The sequence below is a fragment of the Vigna unguiculata genome, chromosome 3, assembly GCF_037176805.1.
Source record: "Vigna unguiculata cultivar grain cowpea cultivar isolate G323 ecotype 2 chromosome 3, ASM3717680v1, whole genome shotgun sequence".
Lineage (NCBI taxonomy): Eukaryota > Viridiplantae > Streptophyta > Magnoliopsida > Fabales > Fabaceae > Vigna > Vigna unguiculata.
The window spans coordinates 1,527,411-1,542,057 of NC_140794.1; the positions used below are offsets into that span (position 1 = coordinate 1,527,411).

The following is a 14,647-nucleotide window of genomic DNA, read 5'->3' on the forward strand; positions in this document are numbered from 1 at the left end:
AATCCCGTGATATATGCTTAGTGTAATATAAAACTAACCATTATCTCCTACTTTTTTTCTTTTTTTTATGAAAAACAACTTTAATACACACGTGAGTGTTAAACTTAAGATTGACGACAAAACTGGAACAGTATAATAACATATAGCAGATTATAGAGTAGTTCTTAAAATCTGATTTTATTAATATTAAACTGGATTAATTGAAATTGGGCGTTTGATTTCTCTTGTGCTAGTTGAGCCACCTTCAGAAATTGTTCATATATAACAGAAGGAAGTGGTAGAAGAGTGAGTTCTCTTTCACTGAGCATTAAGCAGTAAAACCTAGTACCTATATTTATAGCATTCAACTGAGATGAGAGCATTCTATTGAACCAGTTAGTTCTTGAAGAATGAGTCTACACCAAATCATTTGAATCAAAATGCAGTTTCCATTTGCGACATATCTGCATATTTCAATAGCTGTAACCAGTAAGTACATTAACCCTAAACCAAGAAAGTGGGTTCAATAAAATATTGACTACAGAGTAGAAACCAATCATGTATGGTTTCGCGGTTTGATTTTGACCCTTCTTCTTTTAAATTATTATTTTTTATTGGATTTTGAAAATGAGCGTAAGAAGAAGACGGTGGGGGCTCTCCTAGTATAATTTTTTGTTTATATTTCTCAGTCCTCTGAATTTAGAAACTTTCAAAAGTTGATGGTGCAGAGAGAAAGAGAGAGAGACTACGGGGAATTTGATTTTCGATATGTGAGATATGGGAGTGGAGGACAAAGGTAGTATTGTCACCTTATCAATGTTCCCTTCTTAATGGATCTTATTAACCATTTTTGTCAACATGTTCGCGTCTTTCTCCACTCGTCCGGTAGTTACAAGACAACTTTGAGGTTTCAACTCTTTGTCATATCAGCACCTTCTCTCTTTCCCACTCACAAATTATTACTCTCTAATTCCAATCCCCTAGAATCTCTTTAATACATCAAACTTGGTGGGATTATTATATACTAACTGCTTATTTCGAACACACATTTACATCATTTCTCTGCATTCTAGATAGAACAAACAAACACAGAAATATTTTATGTTGTTTTAACTTAACTGTGATTTTTTCACTTCTGGAGCACTTTTACAAACACCTTGCAGGTTAAAAAGCATCATCACAATTTCACCTAACCTTCACATGACAGGTAAGTGTGTGCTAATACACCAAATGAATTCAAAACACAAAAAAGAAATCAGTGTTTGTCATTATCAACTATGGAAAAATGATGAATGGAGACATGACAGTTTGAAATTATTAAATGATTTCTGTAATTAGAAGGGGAATACACTAAACATAAAGAGTAAAAATGTGTTTGGAATGATGAAGAGCATCTGAAAGTGTTGGAAGGTTCCAAACACATAAGGACAGATGGAAACGCGAAGGTCTTACGCTTTACTAGTCGAAAAGCCCCACCAAGGGGTAACAGACAATATGGGATAGTTACAGTCAGCTTTTGAAATTCACATGAACTTAATGACAAGGAGATACCATTACGATTACATGGATTTCTTACCACACTATTCCTCTGATTTTCCTCTGCTTATGATGATTATATAAAGGGTCTGAACCCCATTTTTTGTTACCTTATGGCTTGTCAATGAAAGCATGGGGAGGTGTTGTGGTTTGACATTTGGATCATGACGTATGGTTCTCACGTAGTTTTCTTCTCTTTTTTTTTCTATTTTATACAATTTCTTCAACTTGTCCTTTATATTGACTTAAATACCAGGTGTAACAGTTAGATTGGTGCAAGCATAGGATATTTGTACAGGAGATTAGGTTGGAATTTCAAATCCTTAACGTTAAGTTTGCATCAAACAGGTCACTCTTGCAGAGTCAGACACTAGCATTGGACACAGATAATACCGAGAGAAAAGTCACCAGAAAGTGTTTGAAGTTTTGAATTGAAGCAATGGGAAAGAGAAGCAGAAGCCAAAACATGTGCATTTGGAGTAATTGCATAGAGAGCTTAACGTTGTACGGTGTTTGGCCTATGACAAAGGTTAATGTCAACCCCTAAGTTTTGTGGGTACGTGTGGTGTGATGTGAGGATCAGAGTACCTCATTTTATGAACCCGTGACTCAACTCATAGTTTACTTATTCTTTTGCCATCACTTGTTTCATCAATATTGAAATAGAAAAGACAGGTGAAGTCTCAGTATTTCGGGGAAGAAGATGATCCAGACAAAACATTGGTTAAAAGGCTAGAAAGAAAAAATGCTTCAATCTCAAATTTTTAACATGAATTGGTTATGATCACACTCAAAATGGGTCTTACCCACTAAATTATATTTGTTCTGCTTTTGTATATAGTTTTTCTTCTTTATGAGTATGAGATTTATAATCTTGTTATGTTTGATTAAGGATGAGAATGTAGAATTGTGATGGAAGTTAGTTCATCGTGAAAAATGTCTTGACATTTAAATCTACTGGTCTGCAGAGGTTCACTTTGTACAATCCATTGCTTGCTAGGGTCAGAGATTGGAATTGACCCTTTTAATGACATGCATTCATTTTATATCATTTGAATATTTTATTATTACATATAATTGTTTGTTTGAAATATGACTAAATATTTTTATTTATTATTTTATTAATATTATAATTTTTTTTAATAATATGTTTTTGTATTTACTTGTAAGAAATAAGAAATAATTAATCTTTAAGTTTTTCTTTTAATGGTTATACTTGCATCAAATAGTTGTTTTGATAAGATATATTGAACTTTGAAATTAAAAAAAATTATAGAGAATTTTTTTTCAATTGTTTTTAAATGTATATGGATCAATCCTCGAGTACAAAACCTACAATTATGCTGGTTGCTGAACCAAATGTGAAATGAATATCATAATATCAATGTTAATCATATACTATTTTTATGTATATAAAAAATCTTTTTTAAGTAATGTTTAAAAAAGAAAAAATCGTTTCCAAAGAAGACTGGTTATTTAAAATTATCCACGAAATCTTCCCAATATTTTGACTTTATAATTTATTTCTTTTGTCATCTAAACTTTTTTGGTTGAATGATTTTTTTACTCTTAGCCATCAAGCCCTATAGGCTGGTCAAATTTCCATGTCTGTTCACACTCATGCGCGATTCTTACTTCCTTCTATCTAGCAGTGTAGGGGATGTACTCAATAGCCTCCTTCACTAAATTTAACAAAATATGCTTCACACTCACCTAATCTTTATCAGAATTAAAAAATAATAATATGTTAACTTTTCCTTAAATTATAAACAATCACATTTTCTGTTATACCATAAAACTAAGAATTTTTTTGACGTGGTAAACATAACATTTACAAATAATAAATATCTAACACTCTTCTGCTAGTATCGAATTTTTTTCACAATTTCCTGTTCCCTCCGTTTACCTTAAAACAAATAACTTGTTCAATCTTAAATAAAAAAATATCCTATTAAAAACTGTATATTTTTATGGTACGAATAATATAACTTTATGATAAAAGCTAGTAGCTATTGTGTACTTTTGGATGCAGTAAGGACAATTCGGTAAATGTGACTTCCCTCTATGCCTCGTACAGTTCTAATAATTTCACTACTATTAACCAAATTTTCGCGAATAATTGTATGCGGTTATAAGTGATGGTGTTTAGAATTTGTTTAAATAAATTCTGAAATGCGACGTTACCAGTATACATATTTTTATTCAATTTTCAATTACAGAGATAAAGTAAACACACTAACACGACAGATACCTGAATTTTACCAACAACCCCTCCTCTAAGCAACTTCCATCTCCGTCTCCGTCTCCTTCACTATGTTCCTATCAGTCTTAATATCCTCAAAAAGAGTTTCCATTTCTTCCAAAGTTTTTCCCTTGGTCTCCGGCATAAACACATAAAAGAAAGCCGTAGCCAACACCATAATCCCCGCCAGCACAAAAAACATCCCTCCAAACGTTATTTTCTCCGAAATAGACAAGAAAGTCATGGACACCACCCCACTCACCAACCGGTTCACCGAAATCGCAAGGCTCGACCCCTGGGCCCTAAGCCTGGAAGGAAATATCTCTGACGAGTACACCCAGGTGATGGGCCCAAGCCCAATAGAGAAAAACGAAACATCGGCGCACACGGCCACAATGCTGACCACAACGGCCCAAAGAGGCTTCGTACTGGAGCGTTGGAGAATCGTGGAGCCCAGGCCCAACGCGGACAGCGACACGGCCATCCCAGTGGTGCCCAACAGCAAAAGAGGCCTCCTCCCAAACTTGTCCAAGTAGAGTGCGGAGAGCAAAACAAAGGAACTCTTGGCAATTCCCATGATGACGTTAACCCCGAAAAGGTGCTTCTTGCTGTGAATCCCGGCAGCTCTGAACACCTCCGGGCAGTAGTATATAACGGCGTCGTTTCCGGAGGCCTGCATGAAAAAATTAATCCCGACGGCAGTAACCAGCATCCGCCTGATGGGCCGAGTGGGCCGTAACAAAAGGTCTTTCCAAACGCCCTGGCCGCGCCAATTCTCGGGGCCCGGTTCTGCACCTTTTGTTATCTGGTGAAGCCTTAGTTCAGCTTCCTCGGGAGTAGTTGAGATTCTGAGAAGAACGCGTTTGGCGTGTGGGATTCTTCCTTTCATGACAAGCCAGCGAGGGGATTCGGGCATGGCGATGACGCCTAAAGCGATTGCGATTGCGGGGAGTGCTGCGAGGCCCAGCATGAGTCTCCAAGAAATGTGTTGAGGGAGGGAAGAGAGGAAGAAGTTAACGATGTAGCCGAGGAGGATCCCTAGGGTGATGAAAACTTCGGGGAGAGAGGTGAGGAAGCCACGTGTCATTTCCGGAGAGAGCTCGGCGGTGTAGAGAGGCGCAATCATGAGGGCGTAACCCACGCCGATGCCTGCCACCATTCGACCGCATAAGATGAATGCGAAGGAAGGGCCCAGGCCCATCAAGATTGCGCCCACCAGGAACGTGAATGAGGCTAAGACGATTGTGTAGCGTCTTCCGATGTAATCGGAGGTTTTTCCAGAGGCCAGTGATCCGATTAGGGAGAAGACGTTGAGTGTGCCCACCAGCACTTCCTCTTGCACCGCCGATATTTTTAGGTTCTCTCTTATCAGCAAGGCGGCGCCACTCATAACCCCAATATCTGAGTATCCAATCACAGGTTCTAATCAGTAAAAGGAAATGAGGGAAAAAAGAGATTGAGCGATTAAGTGACCCACCGTAGCCCAGCAGAATGGAGGTGGCGGAAGCGAGAAGGGCGGAGAGAAGTGTGAAGGTGTTGAGCCGAGCGGGAGGGGTTTGTTTGACGGCGCCGTTCTCCATTGCTTGCTTGTCAGTGAGAATGAGAGCTGAGACAGCAGGAGCACTGGGAAGAAGATAAAAAAGAGAAGATAAAAAGCAACACCACAGATAGTATCCTCCAAAACATATCTAATCAATCACTTTCCGTATTTTTTCTTTTAAGTCATACCAAGTTAACAAAATTATTAATGCACAGAGAATCCTCCATTTCCATATAACAGACAAATAACAGTTAATTTTCATTAATGTCTTGTTTTTATATCATAATAAATACATACATTTCTAATTTATTTCTTCTTATATTTATATATAAGATTATTTTTTTAAATAGTATTATTAGATAAAAGTATTTTTTTTATATTTAAACTTATCTCTTTTAACATCAGAAATATATTCTAAAGTTTTATTTAACACTTGTTTTATTTAGACGTGTATTGCTGTTAGGTATTTTTCAAATTTGTTTGTTAGTCTTAATATCTAGCTAGTACTTAGACATACACAGACATTAGATTGAATGCGCCATTCAATATACTTAATACTTCTCTTCTAATCAAAAGAGTCTATAATTCACTAATACTAATACATGTTAATAAAAAGTTATAACTAATGAGGAATGTAAAAGAATTTGAAAAATAACTATTTTTGTTCCATTTTAATTTTATAAGGACTATTAATTACTTACTATTTTTACTATTTATTCAATCATTTTTAATCCTTTTGTGCACTTTAAATTGAAAAAAAAAATTAAGATTACGATTATATGTGAAAATTAAACATAACAAAAATTGTAAAAAAATAAATTTAATGTAGTAATTGTTTAAATTTATAAAACAAAGAAAAATGAAACTTAATTAATATACATTTAATAAATTGGTTTAGATAAAATAACTTATTAAAAAAATATAGGTTGGTTTCACCATTAATGTTTGAAATCAATAAACTAATTTATTAACCCGAAACTGATAAATAAAATACTTTTTAACTAAAAAATAAGTTGTCGATTTTATTAAAAGAAATAATTAGGGATGGCAACGGGGCGGGGCGGGTACGGGTATCATGATCTCATCCCCATCTCCATAATAAAAATTCATCCCTATCCCCAAACCCAACGGGTATACAACTTTTGACTCATCCCCATCCCCACCGGGTAACGGGTATTTTCTTATACCCATACCCATACCCATACCCATTTTTTTATTGTTCCATATATCAATTAAATATTTTTTATAAAAAAAATTTAAAAATCACACCAACGGAATCATGATACTATCAAAATATTCAATATTAAAATAACATACTCTTTTTGATTTTCATGATGTCAAATATTAAGAAAAATATTATAATAGTATAAATCTCAAATTAAAGTATCAAATAACAACTAAATAAAATTCAAATAATTATATAAAAGCTAAAAAATTACACATTACTAAAATTTTATAATAACCAAAATATTTATTAATTTTACAAATGATCAGTGGTTTCATTTGCATTCGATCCACCTACACATAGAAAAAAAATGAAAAATTAGATATGATATAATAATTGAAATTGAAAATTTTAATTACTAGAATATAATGTACCTTCTTCATCAGATTCATTTTCACTCATGAGAACATCTTTTCCTTTTAATTTTTTAACACCTACAAACACCAAATGTAGAATATTAGATGAGAATTCACAAAAAATACTAACAAAAAATATTAATAAATTTGAGTAACTTACCTAGATGGTTTGAGTTCCATATCCAACTTCTTGTTTACATCAAAGCCTCTATAGTAATATGATGAAGTCGACTACGGTGAGAAGTTAATATCTGACCACCAGTACTAAAAGCAGATTCAGAAGCTACAGTTGTTATTGGAATAGCTAAAACATCCCTTGCAATTGCTTGAAGGGTTGGAAACTTTAACCCATTTGTTTTCCACCATGATAGGATATCAAATTCTTGTGTAACCGGCAAATTATCTTCTTCCAAGTAATAATCCAACTCTGTTTTCATAACTGTAGTTCTAGATTTTTTCTTTTTTGCCATAAACTCTAAAAATTCATTCGCATCATTATCAACATCCTTTCCCAACTCCAATGATGTAGCTCTATAAGAAGAAGTTTCATTCTTTTTTGATTGATATTCCAAAACCAAATCATAGCACATTTGACGAATCCTACTAAGTTTCAGATCAAAATCATTACCATACAATTTATAAAAATAATATTCTAACATGTCCATCTTGTACCTTGGATCTAAAACTGAAGCAATTGCCAATATATCATGAATAACACTCCAGTAACTTTCAAATTTCTTTAACATTTGTATTGCCATATTTTGAATGGTTATCTCAGGAGATTTAACCCAATCATTTATTGCAATCTTGATCTCACAAATCTTTGGGAAAAAGATGTTGGCAGTTGGGTATTTGGAGCCAGAAATGATTTCTGTGATGTCATTAAATAATTTTAGCCTTCGACAAACATCCTTTGCAAATTCCCACTGCATATCAGTTGGCAAAGAAGTGTATTGAGCTTCACGTTGCTTTAACCTAAAAAACACATCCTTATAACATATGGCAATATCAAGCATCTTGTAAGTAGAATTCCATCTAGTTGGGCAATCCAAACTTAACTTTTTAGTGAAAGAAATTCGCAATTGTCTAGCTGTTTCCTCAAATTTTTCCATTCTTTTAGGAGTTGTTGTCCAATATGCTACACTTTCTCGAATTTTTTCCACCCCTTCTTTTAGGACGGCTAACCCTTCTTTCACAATCAAATTAAGGATATGTGCTGAACAACGCATATGAAGCAAAGACCCTTTCTTAATGAGTGTGTCCAACTTCAACTTATCCTTAATTTTTTCAATCATGCTATCATTTGTGCTGCAGTTGTCTAAAGTGATAGTAGACAATTTTGTATCAATATTCCAATCGAACAAACAATCAACTAATACATTGCAAAGTCGATCAGCTGTGTGAGGTGCGGGAACATAAATGAACCTATAAATTAAGCAATATTTTGTAAGACATATAATCTTTCTAGAGGTGCATAAAAAAAATTACTGGAAAATTTATAAATTAAAAAAGGTGTACCTCAAAATTGTATTTTGCAATGTCCAATTGTCATCAATATAGTGAGTTGTGATAGACATATACCCTTTCTTTTGATTGCTTGCAGTCCACATATCCGATGTAATTGCTATTCTTCCTTTATTTGTATCTATCAACTTCATAACAACTTGTTTTTCATGTTCATAGATGCCGAGTATCTCTTTCTTTATCGTATTTCGTGAAGGAAGCTGAAATAATGGTTGAATTGTTGTCACGAATCTAATAAAACCAATATGGTCCACTATTGACAATGGATATTCATGCAATATAATCATTGTTGCAAGTTCCCTCTTGGCATTTTCTTCATTATAAGCTCCACAAGCCAATTCCTTTTTGCCACTTGAAATCTTAGAAAAAAGTGTTTTTTGTCCCCCTTTTCCTTCAACTTTTATCTTTTCAAAGTGTTCCCACACAACACTTTTCAATTTCCCTTTCTCAGGCTCTACTTGTGTTGTTGAATGTATTTCATCATGAACTTCTGAAGGTGTTTGCGTAGATGGATTCAATGGAGATTGACTGTCATTATTGGAACTTTGAAAGGGAGTTGGTTGTTGTGAACACTGTGGTGGACTTGGTACCTGCAAATCTCGATCTCCTGTGCTCATTTTCTCTAGAAACTAACATACGTAACAAAAAAAAATCAAACAAAGTAACAAGGTTAATTTCTTTTTTAACAAAATATAAAAGGAAAACCAATAATCAAGTTTAAAAATATTTCAAATATTTTTTATACTATTAAAAATTTATATTATACCACTTAAACGAAATAGCACAAATAACAAAATTAAATTAATAATAATTCAAATTTAAACATAGATTCTTCATCTTTTGATCTTGAATTAAATTAAGGATTTATGCAATTGAGCACTTAAAATTGAGAATTAAACATTATCATGAAACAAAAAATAAATAATAAATAAAATTATCATAAAGGAGTAAAGATAATTAAATGTGTGACCCAAATTTGAGAATATCCATTTGAACATAACATAACGGAAAAAAAAATGTATAATTATGATTATGATAAAAGGAAAAGTACCTTGAAGATCTGCTTAAACCTTAAAGAACAAGCAAAACAATTAAAAGAGAGTAAAAAAGTGTATAACCAAAGTAACAAAAAGAAGAGCTACAAAATAAGAGTCAAACATTTTCATGAAAATAAATAAATAAATAAAGATAATCAAATGTGTAACCTAAAAATTATTTCATAGAATGAAATTGAGGAACACCTATTTGAACATAACCATGTACAGAGAGTAAAAATTATGTAATAAGAAGAAGAAAAATTACCTTCAAAATTAAATCTTGAAAAACAAACCAGACAATTGAGAGAGTAAACAAAGTGTATAACAAAAAACAAAGAGAATGAGAAATATGTTATATATATATATATATATATATATATATATATATATATATTATATTATATTATATTATATTATATATTATATTACTATATATATATATATATATTATATGTGTGGATATCTTATGTTTATATATATATATATATAATTATTTATATATATTATATTATATTATATATTATATTATTATTACTATGTATATATATTATATGTGTGGATATCTTATGTTTATATATATATATATATATATATATATATATATATATATATATATATATATAGATATATATTTATTTTAAGTATATATTATATTATATTATATAATAATATAAATATAATAATATATATTATATTATTATGTATATATATTATATGTATATGCGTAGATATTTTATGCTTTTATTTATATATATATATATATATATATATATATATATATATATATATATATATATATATATATATATATATATATATATATTTCTTTTAAATTTTTATAAATTTGTAATGTTATAAATTTGTTTATAAAAGATCTCACTAGTTAAATGATTAATTTGTTTTATACGTATATATTATATATATTATATTATATTATTATGTATATATATTATATTATATTATATTATATTATATTACATGTATATGTGTAAATATATATATATATATATATATATATATATATATATATATATAAATATAAAAGTATATTTTATTTATATGTATATATACTATATTATATTATATTATATTATATTATATTATATTATATTTTATGTGTAAATATATTATTTATTTATATATATTTTTTAGATTATTTAATAAATTATAAATAATTTAGTAATTTAAGCGGGGACGGGTATTTGGGGGTATATATATATCCTCATCCCCATCCCCATCCCCAGTTGAAAATTTCGGGTATTACCCATACCCATACCCATACCCAGTCAAAGCGGGGATTTCCCGTCAAAACGGGGACGGGTTCGGGTGATACCCACGGGCACGGATTTATTTGCCATCTCTAGAAATAATGAAATAAAAAATCTAGTAAAAGTAAAAAAGACTGTTTTATTTTTAGTTAATACCGTCAATAATTATATTTAACAATTCATGAGACTAATATATTGTCAAAAGAAATATTAATAGTAATTTGAAATAACATTAAATAAATAGTTTTGAAACATTAATAAAGAAGCAGGGAAACTTCACTTTCATTGATGACAGGATAGGAATCCATCGGTATCCGTCTCTGGATTCATAATATTCGAGTGGAGGAGAGGACACACGCCAATCTCTATTTGGGAAAAAGAAGAAAAAGGATAAAAGAAAATTCCACATTCTTTTCAATAAATACATAAATTAAAATAAATAAACCATTGAAACAATTTCTGATATCGGGTTTTTTCTAAAAGAAACGGTGCTGCTATCCGGTGTTTTTATGACACTCATTAACAATAATCAGTAATGGTCGAAGATTAAAAAAAAATATATAATTAATTGTAATATTAAATAAATTTTAATTTCAATATTATTAATATAGTTTTGTCATATTTAAAAGATAAAAAATATCTATAAATATTACATTATTATAATTAATAATTTATTCCATACACGTAAAAAGAAATTAAATTAAATTAAATAATTACATTTTAAATGTTGTTAAAAAAATAATGTTTATTTACAATTTCATATCACTTAACAAATCTACATTTGCTAATGTTGATATGCATATCTTTTATAAAAGGAGTACAATTCTTCTTCATAAGAAAAAATTGATCAACAAAAGACACAACGTTTATCTTCTCAAAATTTATAATTTTATCGATTTTTTCTAAAACCTCATCAACCAAAGGATTCTGTGTAATGATTGTTTCCTTTAAATCTTCAACATGTTTAACTATTCCTAAACAATCATTATTTGGAAAATTATCTTCTATATATAATTCATTCAAATTAAAATTTCTCTCACCATGGCTGTTGTCTCTACCATTATTTTCAGTGCAATTTACCATCTACTAATAGAATCAATACAGAAAAATATTAATTAGCATGTTAAATAAAGTATTCAAAACAAACAAGAAAAATTAATTTGAAAGATTGACATAAAGCATTATGAACAAAATGAAAAAAAAAATCATAAAAAGGTATAATCTTACCATCATCATCACAATGTTAATATTATTTTAATTAATAGAGTTAATTATTGAATAATTCATTGTAAATATAATAGAACCAAATATCATTAATTATACCTTAACAGTATCCTTAGGGTGCTAGTTATAATTTCACTAAAAGAAAATTAGCTCTCCCATCTTTTACATCAAACAAATGTTAACAAGACAACAGGATATAGGTTATGATGCACCGATAATTCAATTTGTGTCACCTATTTGTGTCTTACACGTATTTATATCCAATATTTTATTATACTCATCAATGAAGTATCTAATATATAAAACAATAATACTATTATGACGACAATAATTTATAAATTTTTATGTTGAAAATATTTAATACATTTGATTTTAATTTTGATTTACTCAAGAATGATCATATACTTCCCATATTCTTTTTTAAAAAATTATATATTTTTCAATATGCATATATCACGTGTCATGTCCTATTATTTTCAAAATTAGCGTATTGACGTATCAAATACGTGTTGTATATGATACATTATCTGTATATGTGCATCATAGGGTACAGGTAGTAATTCTCTCGTACCCCATTCTGCATGAATATTTGTCTCGTATTTATCCCTATATCTGTGCTTGTATTCGTTATGCGAGTATTCGCATATTTTTTTAATATCCGTAAATATCTACGAGTATTTTTTTTTAATATTTAATAAAATACTTTAAGCATAAAATCAAATAAAGTACATTACATTGCTACCATAAGTTTCAAACAAAGTCAAAATAAACTCAAATTTACATAAGTCCAAATAAAACTACAAAATTGATTGCAACCTCGCTTTGATTCTCTGATAACAATTTCATTAATTCTTTTTTCCTTCATTATAAGTCTTCATAATCTCACTTTTATAGTGTATCAAGAAATCCCCTTGAATAAAAGTTGTAAAGCAAGACAAAATTTCTTAAATCTCATGTGATCAACCACCGACTTTGAATACTCATGTATAACTATCATCTTAACAAGTACATGTCTTGATGCTTCTTGATTAAATACATATTTGCCAACAACTATTGTTTCACTCCCTACTTTTTTTTTGTTTTGAAATGAACATAAGTTTGTTTGATGTCTCGAATTATTCGAAGTTTGCAATAGGTCAAGTGTTTACGATTCTTGCTTTGACTATCCAAAAGTTAAGCTACATTAATTGCAAGTGAATTTTCACTTTCCATCTATTTTTATTTCTTATAGTGATTTCATGTTACTAAAGTGTGTTTTTTTTTCAACAATATTATCATTTGTTTGAATTTTGACATGAACTTTCGATTTTTACTTGAGTTGGATCATCATCTACATTCGTATGAATGTTATTTGATTCACCAACCTCATAAACATGTTTAACTTGTTCTTCACCTTATATGGGTGTAAAAATTTGTTTCGTAATCATCCTAAAACAACAAAATAATACATAATTAGATAATTTACATCAATTATTATATTCCAACATTATTAGAGTTATTGATACAAATATAAAATGTGTAAAAAACAAAGTTAAGTTGGAAAATCATGATTAAAATCAATTCGTATCTTAGAATTTTATATATATATATATAAACAAGTGTTGAAACTAAGTTGGAATTAATAATAAGTTGCTAATATCAGTTACCAATTTAAAATCTAATTACAAAATTAATTATATTTTTTAATTAATAATATAACTTATTTTAGACACGAATAATTTTTTATTTATAAAATTATATTTAATTTAATATAATGATTAATTATTTCTTGTTTCTTAATTTGGTCATTATTTCATCATTTTCTCATAGTGTATTGTGTGTATTATTATCATTTGTTACAACATTTTCTTGTATTGTGTGTATTATTATTGTTTGTTATAACAATAATTTTGTGTGATTAATTTTATTTATTTTGTCTCTATTTTTCTCTAACATTTTTAAACTGAAAAAAGTTATTATATTTATTTATTGTAAAAGTCAAAAGATAATATTACATTATATTTTTGTTATATATTTAAGTAAATATCAAGTTAGTCTAAAAATGTATGAAGAAAGATTTTTTTTTTCTAACAACAAATCACAAAGTGAATGAGAGAATGTGACAAAATCATTAAAATGAATATAGAAGTTATTATACTTTAAAGAATAACATTTTTTGTGTTATATTATTTGAAATATTATAAATATAGAATATTGTCATATAATTTAAATTTGTGTCACCAATAAATTAAATTTTAATTAACTAATGTTTAATATTATAAGTAGGCACTTCTGAACTTGTCTTGATCATGCTACAATACCATTTTATTTCTCTTATAAAAAAACTCATGTTCTTAAAAGAAAAGTCATTGAAGTTACTCATAATAATGTATAAGATGAAAATAGTGGAGATGGAGGGGATCGAACCCTGTACCTCCCGCATGCAAAGCGGGCGCTCTACCATTTGAGCTACATCCCCATTTATTATAAAATCATGCAAGTAATTATATATTCAAAACATGAATAAAAAAAAGCATTACATCGATACGAATTAAACATAGAACCCTTTTTGATAAAATAGAATTTATAAAACTATTTTCCGTTGAATATATTTTGCTAAAATCAATTTTATAGTGATGTGATACATTTGAATGTTTTTATTCAAAATTAAGTTAATAATAACTAAAGTATTAACATTCAAATTTAGGATTTAAGTATTTGTTCAATGTGTGTTGGT

General features: G+C 29.4%; 1 protein-coding gene and 1 non-coding gene across 2 annotated transcripts; both read right to left on the reverse strand.

Moving 5' to 3' along the window:
* Positions 1 to 3,666: 3,666 nt before the first annotated feature.
* Positions 3,667 to 5,480, reverse strand: LOC114176129 (polyol transporter 5-like). Its single transcript, XM_028061064.2, has 2 exons — positions 5,235 to 5,480; positions 3,667 to 5,158 (listed from the first exon to the last, which is right to left on the reverse strand). Exons 1-2 carry the CDS (start codon positions 5,335 to 5,337, stop codon positions 3,792 to 3,794), a joined length of 1,470 nt encoding a protein of 489 aa, XP_027916865.2. The 5' UTR covers positions 5,338 to 5,480; the 3' UTR covers positions 3,667 to 3,791.
* Positions 5,481 to 14,316: 8,836 nt separating this feature from the next.
* On the reverse strand, positions 14,317 to 14,389 carry TRNAA-UGC (transfer RNA alanine (anticodon UGC)). The gene has a single exon. It is a non-coding gene; the product is annotated as a tRNA-Ala (tRNA).
* Positions 14,390 to 14,647: the final 258 nt, after the last annotated feature.